The 17,093-nt window shown below is 43.1% G+C and overlaps 1 protein-coding gene across 1 annotated transcript; it reads left to right on the plus strand.

The window, feature by feature from the left end:
- Positions 1-1,016: 1,016 nt before the first annotated feature.
- Positions 1,017-16,939, plus strand: LOC138978874 (caspase-12-like; the record flags this gene model as incomplete). Its single annotated transcript, XM_070351681.1, is given in 11 exon segments — positions 1,017-1,203; positions 3,119-3,323; positions 4,803-4,942; positions 5,211-5,552; positions 7,507-7,667; positions 9,723-9,781; positions 10,725-10,898; positions 11,576-11,831; positions 12,099-12,230; positions 12,950-13,044; positions 16,918-16,939. Coding segments are annotated over 10 exon segments (1,552 nt in total), but the record flags the coding sequence as incomplete, so codon positions are not given.
- Between the last annotated feature and the right edge of the window lie 154 nt (positions 16,940-17,093).

Genomic DNA, 17,093 nt, shown 5'->3' on the forward strand with positions numbered 1-17,093 from the left:
ATGTTAGGTGTAACGCTGAGTGTTGACGTTGTGGAAAGTAGGGGAAGGGCTCCTAAGTATGGACCACTTTTTGTTTCATGCTGGTAACTAGCTTGTTTTCTTGCGAAGAAGTTTCATTTTGTGTTTGGTATTCCTTCTCTCTTGGGTTAACCGTTAGGCCTAATTAGAGTGAAATAGACGGGCGCAGTGGCGTGGTGGTGAGGAGTCGGCCTCCTAATCAGTCGCCGGGAGGTCGTGAGTTCGAATCCCAGTCGCTGCCGCCTGGTGGGGTAAGAGTGGAGATTTTTCCGATCTCCCAGGTCAACTTATGTGCAGACCTGCTAGTGACTTAACCCCCTTCGTGTGTACACGCAAGCACAAGACCAAGTGCGCACGGAAAAGATCCTGTAATCCATGTCGGCGTTCGGTGGGTTATGGAAACACGAAAATACCCAGCATGCCTACTCAACGAAAGCGGAGTGAGCTGACTATGCCCTCAGAGTATAGTGTGGGGAACCCAAATGGGCAAACAAGCTCACACGTAACCAGAAAATTCGGAACGCTGAAGAAGAAGAAGAGTGAAATAGCTTTGATAGACATTCAGCAAAAATTAAATACAGAAAAAAAGCACAAATAGTCGATATTAGGACACATACATACACAAACACACACACACACACACACACACACAAACACAAACACACACCACCCACCCATACACACACGCACACACACACGCACAACGTGACACAACCCTCATCTCGATTCCCCCTCTATGTCAGTTAAAACATTTAGTCAAAACTTGACTAAATGTAAAAAGACGAAGCTTTATTCATACTTCAATCAATTAGAACTTTAAATGATTTAGAGAGAGAGAGAGAGAGAGAGAGAGAGAGAGAGAGAGAGAGAGAGAGAGAGAGAGAGAGAGAGAGAGAGAGAGAGAGAGAGAAACCGTTTACTGTGAAGGGAAGTAACTATTGACAAAGCAACACCCGTCCTTTTGGCTAGAGTATCTACCCTTTGATCTATAATTAAAACGTGAGAATACCCCGGAAGCGAAGCACGTCAGCGGAGTAATGTGAACGCGAAAGTTTTCGTTACAAGATGTTTTCTTGTATGAAATAACTTGCAGACCGAGACAGATGGTGTGGGACGGGTTTCAGAAACACGAGGAAAGACTTGAACCGTTTGTCGCTACGGTCCAGCTTTATTGGATTACTTATGGTTTGTACGAACTTGCAACAACAAGTCTCACAGTTAGTTTGCCTTATCCAAACGGCAAACATCGTCGTCGTTCTGGAATTTTGGCGTAACTCCATTCTTGGCGATTTTGATGTCTTTGTGCTTTAGACTAAGTAAACCATTCTCCAATAGAAATATTCTCTGAAATACGATGGACAATACATGATTTAGCATTCTTTTATCTTTCTAATTCTATCCATACCACTGATCGATCGAGGTACAATGATAAACATTTCATACATGTATGTATGTATAGCTAGGTAACGTTGAACAAACGCTTAGGTTCATTATTACCATGATCAGCTTTGGCATTCTGCTGTCGAAAATGAGTTACTCCCAAATTGCAAGACAACTTCGACGTGTAATACCATTTCTTATCACAAATTAGACTCGGCGAGTGGAATGCCTGGTCCAGCAGTAGTTAACTAGTTTGGAGGGGATGGCCGGGGGATAGTCAGATTACAGTTTATGAGAAATACATATATATGTACAAGGCTAGCTGAAGTACTACTCATAACAGCATAATTATGTGTGTTCGTCTTTTGGTTTTGTGTGACTGAGGGGCTAACGATTGACAGTTTTTATCCATTCTGATAATCATCGGTCCACGCTATCGCTCATGTCTCATAAATGAGACCCGAAGGGAAGTAACTCATTTTACCTGAGTTCAGGATGAGTTTTTGTCATATTAACAAAAATCAAAGCAACTGTTCGGGGCCATCAGAACTATAAAAGGGTTTCGTGCTATTATTAATATTCATTGCTGCGTGTACCCTGGTAAATGTTTGAGTGGTGCGAGTGGCAGATTAAACCTTATAGTGATGCGCCACTATAGTGAGCTTGAGGTGTAACAAGGGTACCCTAATATCACACATGTGAAGATCTTTTTGTTCTGATACGGCTAGCTTTCCACTTGGAGGAAGTGACCTGTCTATCGCAGTAATTGGACAATAATGTTATGAAAATGAAAAAAATAAAATCTCTAGCTTGCATGCATACCCTGGACCATGAAGTCATATTGCCCATGAGGCAGAGTACAAAATGCAGTGTCCCACGCAGAAGTCTCAACATAATGTGACTCTAAAGCCCGCTACTAACTACAGCCGAACCAAGCCGAACTAGGTCGGCGAACGTTCGGCGAACGTTACACCGTGCCTGGTTCGGTGTACTAACTAGCGGCGAAATGTATCGGCGATACCGTACCGGTCATATGATCAAGAAATATCACGTGAGAAGACTCGTGATCAGTTGACAGCATTATAGCCGTCAGTATTGTCACTCTTCAAGGATGAAGATAAAAAAATATTCAACCAATGAAAAGTCAGTTCACCGATGACGCGCCGAATGTTTGCAGGATTGTATCGGCGAACTGCGAAGGTTACAGCTGCAACCAAAAAAAAGGGGAATCCCCTGATTTAATGACATCATCGAACATTCGTCAACCTAGTTCAGCTTGGTTCGGCTGCAGTTAACTAGTAGCGAGCTTTAGAGTAAAATAAGGATAATTAAAGTTTAGGTATCATTATAGTCCTGTGAGGCTATCTATAATAATCTATATGGAAGGTTGGGCAGCTCACTCTCTGGGGAAAGCAATCTGCCATACAGTATGGCGAGCTCCCGAATGTTGTTTTTTTCCCTGCTTGTTTTTTTTCTTGTGTTCATGTTTCTGAGTCATTAGACTTTTGCTGTGACTTTGGGATCTTTGACATGTACATTTACACGGGGTTGTTTGGACACCAAGGAAAGTGTGCACAAAGTTGACTCCGAATAAAAAAAAATTCACTGATTGAGGTAGTCAAACCAATGTGAATTGCATATTTTTCAACTGGTTTCAAAGCCAGCGCCGCTGTACCGACTGAGCTATCTCACGAACGCAGAAGAATTTCTCTTCTTTCAGATGAAGAGGCCAGACTCGTAGCTGAGACATTAAGATGGACGGGGCAAGAAGGCTGGACCATGGTTGGACCGAAGCCATGAAGGCTTCCGTGATCAAGAACCGAACAAAACTGATTGACACATTGGCTGGAAGTGTTGCCCGCATCATGGATCTCCTGGTCGAAGGCGGTGTTTTTTCTGACACGGACAACATTATGAACAACACCGTACGTTTTATTCAAGGGTATACACACTCAGAGACGCACTGCATGTGTAATTTGTATTGCTAACGCGTGCTTGCATGCACACATACATGCACACACACATGCACATGCACAAACCCCCCCACACACAAATGCACTCATGCATACACACACTTGATTGATAATGCATTTATTGAGTCATCTGTCACTTGATTTTGATCAACTGACACACTGACTGATCAATAAACCGATTCAAACATTATTTGGTTGATTGACTGACTGATCAACTGACTTGTGGATTATAACCAATTGATTGATGAATGATCCAAAAACAAGACAGGTATGTTTTAGGAACGTTTAATTGTGACAAAAAAACACGTTACGGTCACTGATCGCTACTCACGGTTTTGTCACAATTAATTTTGTATTTAATTGTTGTTACTTATTCTTTGTCTGTGCACTTAAAAGACCGTTGGGTCAATATATTTGTGACTGTAACGTATTGTTTTGTCAATAACAAGCATTCCAACAACTTACCTTTCTCGTTACATTTAGTCAAGTTTTGACTAAATGTTTTAACATAGAGGGGGGAATCGAGACAAGGGTCGTAGTGTATGTGTGTGTGTGTCTGTGTGTGTGTGTAGAGCGATTCAGACTAAACTACTGGGCCGATCTTTATGAAATTTGACATGAGAGTTCCTGGGTATGATATCCCCGGACGTTTTTTTCATTTTTTCGATAAATACCTTTGATGACGTCATATCCGGATTTTTGTAAAAGTTGAGGCGGCACTGTCACACCCTCATTTTTCAATCAAATTGATTGAAATTTTGGCAAAGCAATCTTCGACGAAGCCCGGGGTTTGGTATTGCATTTCAGCTTGGTGGCTTAAAAACTAATGAGTGAGTTTGGTCATTAAAAATCGGAAATTTGTAATTAAAATTATTTTTTTATTAAATGATCCAAAAACAATTTCATCTTATTCTTCGTCATTTTCTGATTCCAAAAACATATACATATGTTATATTTGGATTAAAAACAAGCTCTGAAAATAAAAAAAATAAAAATTATGATCAAAATTAAATTTCCGAAATCGTTTTAAAAACTATTTCATCTTATTCCTTGTCGGTTCCTGATTCCAAAAACATATAGATATGATATGTTTGGATTAAAAACACGCTCAGAAAGTTAAAACGAAGAGAGGTACAGTAAAGCGTGCTATGAAGCACAGCGCAATCGCTACCGCGCCAAACAGGCTCGTCACTTTCACTGCCTTTTGCACTAGCGGCGGACTACGTTCAGTTTCATTCTGTGAGTTCCACAGCTTGACTAAATGTAGTAATTTCGCCTTACGCGACTTGTTTTTTGATTCTTGTCATAATTAAACGACCTTCCTTTAACATACTGTTCTTACATTTTGATTCTGAATTTTGGAACGTTGGCAGTCTATTTGTTTTCGGATCTTCTATTGATTGACGAACTCACTGAAGGATCTTCTTATAGACTTTGGACACACCCAAGAAAAGAGCGCGAAGGCTGCTGGACGATATCCCGAAGCGACCGGCCAGGGATTACTGGACACTGGTCCTGTCCCTCTACGACGATCAGGCCGCCCTCGGACACATGGCTGAGGTGGTGTTGAGGTAAGATGTCGGCACGATACTGTTTTGGGGGGAGGTTATTTTACAGGTGTGTGAACAGAAAAACTGAAAGAGAAAAAAACGTCTTGAACGGAAGTGTTTATATTGTGTGCTTTTTTAATTTTTTTTTTAATTTTTAGGGTCACCTTCTCATAACCACCTGTCTTCAACGACCAGTTTTGGTCAGCCCCTTGAGTGGTCATTATCGACAGGTTCAACTGTATTTTTATATTGAACCCTTTTTATACTTGCTGCTTGCTTCGTTTTCCAGCACGTACGTGGAGAAAGGGGGAGCACTCAGCAACGCAGATGTCAGGAGAGCAAGACGAGACTATCAAGAGAACCAGACAGTGGATAGACCACTGTTTTCTTCACCGCAGACGCCGACAATCCAACGACAGCAGCAGCACCAACCCACATCAGCACAGCCACATCTACAGTCATCACATCCGCAACATGGAGGTCAGGCGGTGTTGCCGTTGCCGACACCAGTACAGGAAGTTCAAATGCCACCGGCAACTCAGCGGCAGATGGAATTTGAGATACCTGTTGGGACAGCCTTACCTGAGGTCCAACACCTGTCCATACAGCCAACCCCACATCATGGATGCAGGTACAGTTTTTTTGTCTGTTTTTTTAAATTGATTTTAGTTTGTTACAATGAAACCCTATTTTACGACCTTTTTACATTTAGTCAAGTTTTGACTAAATGTTTTAACGTAGAGGGGGGAATCGAGACGAGGGTCGTGGTGTATGTGCGTGTGTGTGTGTGTCTGTGTGTGTGTGTGTGTGTAGAGCGATTCAGACTAAACTACTGGACCGATCTTTATGAAATTTGACATGAGAGTTCCTGGGTATGAAATCCCCGAACGTTTTTTTCATTTTTTTGATAAATGTCTTTGATGACGTCATATCCGGCTTTTCGTGAAAGTTGAGGCGGCACTGTCACGCCCTCATTTTTCAACCAAATTGGTTGAAATTTTGGTCAAGTAATCTTCGACGAAGCCCGGACTTCGGTATTGCATTTCAGCTTGGTGACTTAAAAATTAATTAATGACTTTGGTCATTAAAAATCTGAAAATTGTAACAAAAAAATAAAAATTTATAAAACGATCCAAATTTACGTTCATCTTATTCTCCATCATTTTCTGATTCCAAAAACATATAAATATGTTATATTTGGATTAAAAACAAGCTCTGAAAATTAAATATATAAAAATTATTATCAAAATTAAATTTTTGAAATCAATTTAAAAACACTTTCATCTTATTCCTTGTCAGTTCCTGATTCCAAAAACATATAGATATGATATGTTTGGATTAAAAACACGCTCAGAAAGTTAAAACAAAGAGAGGTACAGAAAAGCGTGCTATCCTTCTTAGCGCAACTACTACCCCGCTCTTCTTGTCAATTTCACTGCCTTTGCCATGAGCGGTGGACTGACGATGCTACGAGTATACGGTCTTGCTGAAAAATGGCATTGCGTTCAGTTTCATTCTGTGAGTTCGACAGCTACTTGACTAAATGTTGTATTTTTGCCTTACGCGACTTGTTATTTAATTTTGTTCATTTTTCATTCCACTGTTACACTGACAGTGAAGCCCCATTTGTGACCCTCCACCACGAAATGAGTCGCATGTCACCTCGCGCGGTTCTGCGCTAGGCTTAATATAAGTCCTGGGAGTGTCTGGTAACAGTGTGAGGGTCACCTTAGTCACAGGCTTGTAACTCAAACAGTTTTCGCTCGTTTCTAAAACGGTTTTCACCACTGCATAGAGCATAAAAAAAAACTCTTTAGGAAAATGTACAAATATCAAAATCATGCAAAGGTGACATGCGACTCCTTCCGTGGTGGAGGGTCACATTTAACAAACTTTTCAGAATTCTGAGAAATTGAGGTCTTAGATTGAGGTAAGTCTTAAAATGGAGGTAAATTTACAGAGGTTATGAACAGAACATCTGAGAAAGGAGGGTCTTATTTAAAAAGAAGGTTTAGTCTTAAATTGGGGGGTCTTAAAATCGGGGTTCCACTAGTGTAGCTTGTTTGTTTGTGTGTGAGTGACTTTGTGTACATGTGTGTGTTTCTGCTTCTGTTTCTTGTTTGGGGTTACACTGGCTTCAAGATGCCTGGTTATATTACATGTCTTCAGTGCACACAGCAAGCATTTGCGAATTACCCCACCCCAAGAGTTTAGGCCGTGTGTGTGTGTGGGGGGGGGGGGGGGGGGGGGGGGAGTCGTCTAACAGGGGTCAATTATATAGTGAGAGACGTCCGTGGTGTAAAAATTGTCTGTAGAAAGAGGAAGTTGTAAAATTTGGTTTGTTTACTTAGGGGCTGGTTCCACTGTATTCTGACTCTTCTTCTTCTTGTCGATCGTCTTTGCTGTATTCTGACGAGATGATGTTGTTGTTGTTGCTTAATAATTGGATGTGTAAAATATTGGGTGTTGATGTGTGAGTATGTTTGTGTGTGTTCATGTGTGTTTGTATGCATTTGCACGTTTGTGTTTCTCTTCTTTTTTTTCCCTCAAGTGAGTGTCAATATTGTAATGTTTTGCGTGTTCAGGCTCTCAGAAGGTAACCAGCTTCTGACGGTCGACTCAGAGTCCCAGCCAGCAGGCGGTGCAAGGTCACATGAGCCAATGGAGACGGACGCCGAGCGACCGATTTCCCTGCACCATGGGGGTGCCAGACCCAAGGTTCGAACCCCAGCAAACAGCGGAGACGGTGGGTAAAGCTGGCAGATGATTGTTTGACGGGTGCAATAGCCAAGTGGTTAAGACGTTGACCTTCTGTGTGGAAAGTTCAGGGTTTATACATAGCTGCCAACTATGACGGCTTACTAGCGCCAAAATTAAAAATTAGTAATTAACCCGTGAAAGTGACTAATTTTCACAAGAAAATTACAATTATGACGTGAAAATTACTAATTTTTAAGTGTTAATTACTAATTTTTAAGTGTTAATGCCTAATTTTCAGTTTTTGCTCGCTTCCTGACGGCTTACTTGCGCCAAAACTAAAAATTAGTAATTTTCACGCTTTAATTACTTATTTTCATGTGCCTGGTGACTGTGGGGGCTCAATGCACATGCGCGACTGTTACACCGGCCAGAGCGAAACATCCTTCGATTCGAAACTTTTCTGGTCCATAGTTCTTTAATCCGATGCAAATTAACAATAAGAGCTGAGCGCATGTGTAGATAACCGTGACATACAACTGTCTGTCCGACAACTTGTTGAATAACGAATTCTATCGAAAGATATTTGTGAAAGTGTGTGAGTCTCGACCGAAGAGATCAGTCTGCTAGTGGTCGGACCTTTAGCACATGTCCGGCTGGCCGCCATTTTTCCTCTCTCGGTTTGAACATTTTCGGATCGATTGTTTTTCACTAATACACTACAAAGCAAACTTATGAGTGTGGTAGTGGAAACAAACATGAGGTACGGCTGTCTGCCCGACAGCTTGTCGAATAAGGAATTATATTGAAAGATATCTGTGAAAGTGTGAGACCACAGCCGATCAAAAGTCCGTCTGCTACGAACAACTTCGATTCGAAAGTTTTCGGGGTCGATTATTCTATTATCAAGATACCCAAAACAACGTTGAGGAAAGCGCTATTGCAGAAAACTGTGACATGCATCTTCCCGTCGGATAACTTGCTCGATAAGGCCTTCTATTAAAAGATATTTCAGAAATAGTGTGAGAGTGATGTTTGCCGGACGTTGAAGCCTCTCAGTGCGGACTCTTAAAGTCTGACTACTGGGACGTGACCGAAAACAAGGCAAAAATGAAAATTAGTAATTAACACTGTTAATTACTCATTTTTACGTGAAAATGGTTACCCTAGGTTTTGGCACTAGTAAGCCGTCATAGCCAACCCTCCCGAATTTTTTGGGAATCTCCCAATGTTTGAAATCCGTCACGAAATCCCGAAATGTTGTTCCATTTTCCCAAAAAGGACATTTTCTAAAATAGTTTGTGAAAGCAGCCTCTTTTTAGGAGACGAAACCGGTGAAAAGACGCTCTGGTTTTACCGAGACCAGCCAAGTCGATGTGCGCATGTACGGAAAATAAGTTGTGCTGCTTTCCAGTTTTGGCCTTCTAAAAGATGCCGCCAAAACAATAAAAAAATTAAAAAACAAAGGCTAAAGTGAGGATTTTACCGCAGTATAAGACGAACTATGACCTTGTCGACAAGTCAGACACGCCCGCCCGGCCGGGCCTTCTGCGGCCCCCGGATCCCCACAGGAATTTCATAGTCGTAGGGTTGGCAGCCATGTTTGTATCTCGGCCATGTCAGGTGGGTTAAGGGTGGAGATTTTTCAGATTTCCCAGGTCAAATTATGTGTTGCCTTAGCTCCCTTTGTGTGTACACACAAGCACAAGACCATGTATGCACAGAAAAGACCCTGTAATCTATGTCAGAGTTTGGTGGATTAATAAGAAACCCGACAATATCCAGCATGCACTCCACAAAAACAGCGTATGGCTGCCTCAACGGCAGGAAAAAAGGTCTGCATACACACAAAATGTGTGTGTGTGTGTGTGTGTGCGTGTGCGTTTGTTTGTGCGTGAATAGCGTACATGCATGTGTGCATTGTGTGTACAAATACAAAACATTTTTAGTGTGTGGGTGTGTGAGTGTGTGGGTGTGTGGGTGTGGGTGTGTGGGTGTGGGTGTGTGGGTGTGTGAGTGTTCCTTTTTTGGTCAATGTTTTTTTTCAGGTTCAATCAAATGACAAATTCATTATGTTATTTTGTTTGATTTGTGAAATTTCCAGCGACTGCCCGTCCAGCCATGACAAAGTATCAGAAGAAACGACACAAATATCCTGACAGGGTAAGCTGTTTTACAAATTCCGATGCACTGCAGAGTAAAAATATTTTAAATGATGTCAGGCTTGATTCTAATGTTTCACCCCCAACTGTAATGTTCTTGGAACCTTGCAGTAGAGTTGAACCTCTTAACCAGGAGGTTCACATTCTTCCGCTCGGAGGGCAGACACTGTTTCGATCTCTATCACGAATAGCAAATAAGTAATTGATTTTTTTTCAAATTATTTCTCTGTTTCTGTTTTTAACTTCTTCTTCTTCTGAGTTCGTGGGCTGAAACTCCCACGTACACTCATGTTTTTGCACGAGTGGATTTTTACATGTATGACCGTTTTTACCCCGCCATTTAGGCAGCCATACGCCGCTTTCGGAGGAAGCATGCTGGGTATTTTCGTGTTTCTATAACCCACCGAACTCTGACATGGATTACAGGATCTTTTCCGTGCATACTTGGTCTTAATTGTGCTTGCGTGTACACACGAAGGAGGATAAGCCACTAGCAGGTCTGCACATAAGTTGACCTGGGAGATCGGAAAAATCTCCACACTTAATCCACCAGGCGGCCGCGGCCGGGATTCGAACTCATGACCTTCTGATTAAGAGGCCGACGTCTTACCACCACGCCACAGCGCCCGTCTGTGTTTTTAACTTACAGTATGCATGAATTTCTCATGACACATATATGCCCTGAGCCCTGCCTGTTAACGTTATTTTGTCAGTGTTTGTTACTCACAAATTGTATTTCTGTATTGAACTTATTGGATATACCCTAATGCCTTCCTATTTTAATTTTGTTTTTGAATTTACTTGTTTATTAAACACTGGAATTTATATGATTTATATAACGCATGTATATCTTTTGAACTTATGTGGATAATTTCACTTACTTTAAATAGACTTGTGGTTTTATTATTAATTTTTATGCACAACATGAAATATTTTTTGAACAGGTATACCAAATGGATTCAAATCCAAGGGGTATAGCATTCATCATAGACAACGAGGAATTCTTGTGGTTAAAAAACCGAGATGGAACCCAAGATGACTGCAGAGCGTTGGAACACTTGCTGCAGAACATACTTCATTTTCAGGTCTGCCCTGTGAAAAAGAATTTAACAGGACAAGTAAGGACTATTAATGTTGTCTTGTGTGTCTGTGAGTGCTTGCGCGTGTGTGTCTGTGAGTGCTTGCACACGTGTACTGTGTGTGTGTGTGTGTGTGTGTGTGTGTGTGTGTGTGTGTGTGTGTGTGTGTACTGTGTGTGTGTGTGTGTGTGTGTGTGTGTGTGTGTGTGCCTGCCTGCCTGTCTGTCTGTCTGTCTGTCTGTCTGGTTATCTGTCTTGTGATATACGCTTGTTTTCTTTGAGAGATGAAGAGAACTTCATAGCTTCGAATCTCTTGTAAATTTTGTATGTCTTAATTTATTGTAAGGCGATTAGAATTATGTTAGGATGTGCTTCATATGAATACCCTTATTATTATCATTTTAATCAGTACATGTACATGTATTATTATCATAGTTTTTATTAGCTACTATATATAGGTCCCTGGTAAGGGTATTTATCAGTACATGTACTTTATTTGTATTTGAAATCTGCATGAGGGAAAACATATATACATGTATTGTGGTTTGGGAGAACTTTTAGGCTTTCTCCTGCTCTCAGTATAGTTTGCTGAATTTGTGAGAAGTGAAAATGTCCTTGCAATTGTCTCATCGTGGCTTAAATAGCTGTTCTTTTTGTTGTTCATGTGTTCTCATTTGTCAGCTAAGCAGTTGAACTGTACATACTAATTTGTGCAGCAAATGAAACAAAAACTTCTGAAGTTCTCTCAAGACAAGCGACTGGGGAAGGTGGATTCATGCGTTGTGATCATTCTCAGCCATGGTTCAGACGGTGACATCATTTTTGGAAAAGACGGCCAACTGGACGGAAACAGCAAACCAGTGGAAAACACATACATTCGTGTCACAGATCTGAGAACTTTGTTCTGTACCTCAGGGTGTGCGGCACTGTCGGGCAAACCCAAGCTCTTCATTTTTCAGGCCTGCAGGGGCGGTGAGAAGATATCATACATCTATACTGTAACCCGTCATAAAAAAAAACTATACAGATAGGTTTGAGGGAAGATCTGTCTGATGGGGCTGTTGATTGTAAAACCAAGTATATGACTGCAAAGCCCATTAATTCCCCTACCTTGTTCAGAAAACAGATTGAGTTTACATGACGTAGTGTCAATACAGTGGAAGATGTAGTGATAATTAAAGTAAAAGTACAATTTTTTTCCTGAGGTTGCTTGCTTGTTCATCCTGACCTCTTTTGCAGCAAATGAAGACACCAGCTTGGGACACTTGCCTGTTACATCAAGGGCCCGTTGTGATGTTGCCTTGGAGACTCACCAACAGCGAAATCAGTCAGACTTTTCTGACATGTACTTCCTCTATGCCACTGTAGCTGGTAAGAAGTTTCACAACAAGAAGCGCACTTTCTGGATTTTAAGGCGCTGCAACTATTTTCTTAAACTTTGACCCCTGCGACCTGTAATGAATGGTAGTGCCTTTGAATGTTGGATTCAATTTACAAAATATACCCACATCAAGAGTAAATTATTATGTACCAACATCAAGAGTGCACGCATACCCAAATTGCTATGCATTACACTCCCTCTGATTGGTTGTTCATAGCCTCTGCAAATTTATATCTATTGTAAGACTCACTGCTTTTAAAGACCTGCATTTCCTAGATTTTGTTCGGTCTTTGAATGGGGGTTCCACTATTGTGGTATTAATGGTAAACAGATGCAGGGGAGAGAATTAGTGTGCAGAGAAAAAGGAGAGAGAAACATACAAACAAATGAAACAATCCAGTCGGACATGGTTAAGGTTGCTGCTCTGGGCCACTTTGGTGACATTTATTTTACGCTACCTACCGGATATATTTTTCATTAATTCTATCAATTATTTACATACATACAGTGGAGATAACAATTACAATGTTGATTGTCTCCCTTGAAGTTATTGAAATAAAGAATAAAAAGAAGGGTAAAGCTGAATGAAAAATAGGGTAATTTGGGGGGCTGCATGCACCACCAATGCACAGGCATTTCACTATGGGAGGAATTACCTGTCTGTGGTGGTACTCAATTAAGCTGTCAAACTTGTTCTTGTCTCAATCAGACTTTGTTGCGTACCGGGGAACGTTCATCCCAAAGCTGGTGGAAGTGTTCCAGCAGCATGCAGGCGATATGCACGTCAAAGACATGGTCACAGAGGTAGGCAATAGTACACAGTGATTGTTGTTGATTGATTGAATACAGTCGAACGTACCACCTCGATAACGACCATATGTCCTTCACGTCACGCTCGCAGATGATTTATCTTCCGATGTAATTCACCTTTTCATTGGGATCACATGTCTAAAAATACCTCTTTTGGTAGGTCCCTTTGGCTGATTATACATTGTAGATTATGTGTGGTCTAAATTGGAATTCAGTTAGTAAAAATATTTTCTAGACCCAGTTGCAGGAGTTATCTCCCTTGTGTGTGCATAGTATTAGTGTGTGTGTGTGCATAGTGCACAGTGTGTGTGTGTTTGTGTGTGCATAGTGCACAGTGTGTGTGTGTGCGTGCATAGTGCACAGTGTGCATTGTGCACAGTGTGTGTGTGTGTGTGTGCATAGTGCACAGTGTGTGTGTGTGCATTGTGCACAGTGTGTGTGTGTGCATTGTGCACAGTGTGTGTGTGTGTGTGTGCACAGTGTGTGTGTGTGCATAGTGCACAGTGTGTGTGTGTGCATTGTGCACAGTGTGTGTGTGTGCATTGTGCACAGTGTGTGTGTGTGCATTGTGCACAGTGTGTGTGTGTGTGCATAGTGCACAGTGTGTGTGTGTGCATTGTGCACAGTGTGTGTGTGTGTGCATAGTGCACAGTGTGTGTGTGTGCATAGTGCACAGTGTGTGTGTGTGTGCATTGTGCACAGTGTGTGTGTGTGTGCATAGTGCACAGTGTGTGTGTGCATAGTGCACAGTGTGTGTGTGTTTGTGTGTGCATAGTGCACAGTGTGTGTGTGTGCGTGCATAGTGCACAGTGTGCATTGTGCACAGTGTGTGCGCATAGTGCACTGTGTTTGTGTGCATAGTGCACAGTGTTTGCACAGTGTGTGTGTGCAGAGTGTGTGTGTGTGTGTGTGCATTGTGCACAGTGTGTGTGTGTGTGCATAGTGCACAGTGTGTGTGTGTGTGCATTGTGCACAGTGTGTGTGTGTGCATTGTGCACAGTGTGTGTGTGTGCATTGTGCACAGTGTGTGTGTGTGTGCATTGTGCACAGTGTGTGTGTGTGCATAGTGCACAGTGTGTGTGTGTGCATTGTGCACAGTGTGTGTGTGTGTGCATAGTGCACAGTGTGTGTGTGTGTGCATAGTGCACAGTGTGTGTGTGTGTGCATTGTGCACAGTGTGTGTGTGTGCATTGTGCACAGTGTGTGTGTGTGTGTGCATTGTGCACAGTGTGTGTGTGTGCATAGTGCACAGTGTGTGTGTGTGCATTGTGCACAGTGTGTGTGTGTGTGCATAGTGCACAGTGTGTGTGTGTGTGCATAGTGCACAGTGTGTGTGTGTGCATTGTGCACAGTGTGTGTGTGTGTGCATAGTGCACAGTGTGTGTGTGTGTGCATAGTGCACAGTGTGTGTGTGTGCATAGTGCACAGTGTGTGTGTGTGCATAGTGCACAGTGTGTGTGTGTGCATAGTGCACAGTGTGTGTGTGTGCATTGTGCACAGTGTGTGTGTGTGCATAGTGCACAGTGTGTGTGTGTGCATTGTGCACAGTGTGTGTGTGTGCATTGTGCACAGTGTGTGTGTGTGCATAGTGCACAGTGTGTGTGTGTGCATTGTGCACAGTGTGTGTGTGTGTGCATTGTGCACAGTGTGTGTGTGTGTGCATAGTGCACAGTGTGTGTGTGTGCATAGTGCACAGTGTGTGTGTGTGCATTGTGCACAGTGTGTGTGTGTGTGCATAGTGCACAGTGTGTGTGTGTGCATTGTGCACAGTGTGTGTGTGTGCATAGTGCACAGTGTGTGTGTGTGCATAGTGCACAGTGTGTGTGTGTGTGCATTGTGCACAGTGTGTGTGTGTGCATAGTGCACAGTGTGTGTGTGTGCATAGTGCACAGTGTGTGTGTGTGCATTGTGCACAGTGTGTGTGTGTGCATTGTGCACAGTGTGTGTGTGTGCATAGTGCACAGTGTGTGTGTGTGTGCATAGTGCACAGTGTGTGTGTGTGCATTGTGCACAGTGTGTGTGTGTGCATAGTGCACAGTGTGTGTGTGTGCATTGTGCACAGTGTGTGTGTGTGCATTGTGCACAGTGTGTGTGTGTGCATAGTGCACAGTGTGTGTGTGTGTGCATAGTGCACAGTGTGTGTGTGTGTGCATAGTGCACAGTGTGTGTGTGTGTGCATAGTGCACAGTGTGTGTGTGTGCATTGTGCACAGTGTGTGTGTGTGCATAGTGCACAGTGTGTGTGTGTGCATTGTGCACAGTGTGTGTGTGTGCATTGTGCACAGTGTGTGTGTGTGCATAGTGCACAGTGTGTGTGTGTGCATAGTGCACAGTGTGTGTGTGTGTGCATAGTGCACAGTGTGTGTGTGTGCATTGTGCACAGTGTGTGTGTGTGCATTGTGCACAGTGTGTGTGTGTGCATAGTGCACAGTGTGTGTGTGTGTGCATAGTGCACAGTGTGTGTGTGCATAGTGCACAGTGTGTGTGTGCATTGTGCACAGTGTGTGTGTGCATTGTGCACAGTGTGTGTGTGCATAGTGCACAGTGTGTGTGTGTGCATAGTGCACAGTGTGTGTGTGTGCATAGTGCACAGTGTGTGTGTGTGTGTGCATAGTGCACAGTGTGTGTGTGTGCATAGTGCACAGTGTGTGTGTGTGCATAGTGCACAGTGTGTGTGTGTGCATAGTGCACAGTGTGTGCATAGTGCACAGTGTGTGTGTGTGCATTGTGCACAGTGTGTGTGTGTGCATAGTGCACAGTGTGTGTGTGTGCATAGTGCACAGTGTGTGTGTGTGCATAGTGCACAGTGTGTGTGTGTGCATAGTGCACAGTGTGTGTGTGTGTGTGTGTGCATAGTGCACAGTGTGTGTGTGTGCATTGTGCACAGTGTGTGTGCATGCATAGTGCACAGTGTGTGTGTGTGCATAGTGCAGTGTGTGTGTGCATAGTGCACAGTGTGTGTGTGTGCATAGTGCATAGTGTGCATTGTGCACAGTGTGTGTGTGTGTGTGCACAGTGTGTGTGTGTGCATTATGCACAGTGTGTGTGTGTGTGCATTGTGCACAGTGTGTGTGTGTGCATAGTGCACAGTGTGTGTGTGTGCATTGTGCACAGTGTGTGTGTGTGCATAGTGCACAGTGTGTGTGTGTGTGCATAGTGCACAGTGTGTGTGTGTGTGTGTGTGTGTGCATGTATAGTGCACAGTGTGTGTGTGTGCATAGTGCAGTGTGTGTGTGCATAGTGCACAGTGTGTGTGTGTGCATAGTGCATAGTGTGCATTGTGCACAGTGTGTGTGTGTGTGTGTGCACAGTGTGTGTGTGTGCATTGTGCACAGTGTGTGCGCATAGTGCACAGTGTGTGTGTGTGCATAGTGCACAGTGTGCATTGTGCACAGTGTGTGCGCATAGTGCACTGTGTTTGTGTGCATAGTGCACAGTGTGTGTGTGTGCACTGTGTGTGTGTGTGTGTGTGTGTGTGTGTGTGTGTGTGTGCATGGTGCACAGTGTGTGTGTGTGTGTGTGCACAGTGTGTGTGTGTGCACAGTGTGTGTGTGTGCACTGTGTGTGTGTGCACTGTGTGTGTGTGTGTGTGCATAGTGCACAGTGTGTGTGTGTGTGTGTGCATAGTGCACAGTGTGTGTGTGTGTGTGCATAGTGCACAGTGTGTGTGTGTTTGTGTGTGCATAGTGCACAGTGTGTGTGTGTGCGTGCATAGTGCACAGTGTGCATTGTGCACAGTGTGTGTGTGTGTGTGTGTGTGTGTGTGTGTGTGTGTGACTCTGTATGTTTGTGTACGTGTGTGCATGTGACTGTATGACAGTCTGAGTGTCTATAAGTGTGCCTGTGTAATTGTGTGTTCATTTTCCAGTTGCACAGAAGGATGAGCCAGAAACCACTCTTCGTCGAACAAGGAGACGTGAAGATATTTTCCACGCCTGAGGAAAGAGGACATCTATCTAAACAATGGTTCCTAAACCCTCCACAGCGACCCGCCAGCTAGTGATATAGAGCCAGAACGAAAGAACCACCCCCCCCCCCCCCCCC

This window comes from Littorina saxatilis, linkage group LG10 (genome assembly GCF_037325665.1).
Source record: "Littorina saxatilis isolate snail1 linkage group LG10, US_GU_Lsax_2.0, whole genome shotgun sequence".
Classification (NCBI taxonomy): Eukaryota; Metazoa; Mollusca; class Gastropoda; order Littorinimorpha; family Littorinidae; genus Littorina; species Littorina saxatilis.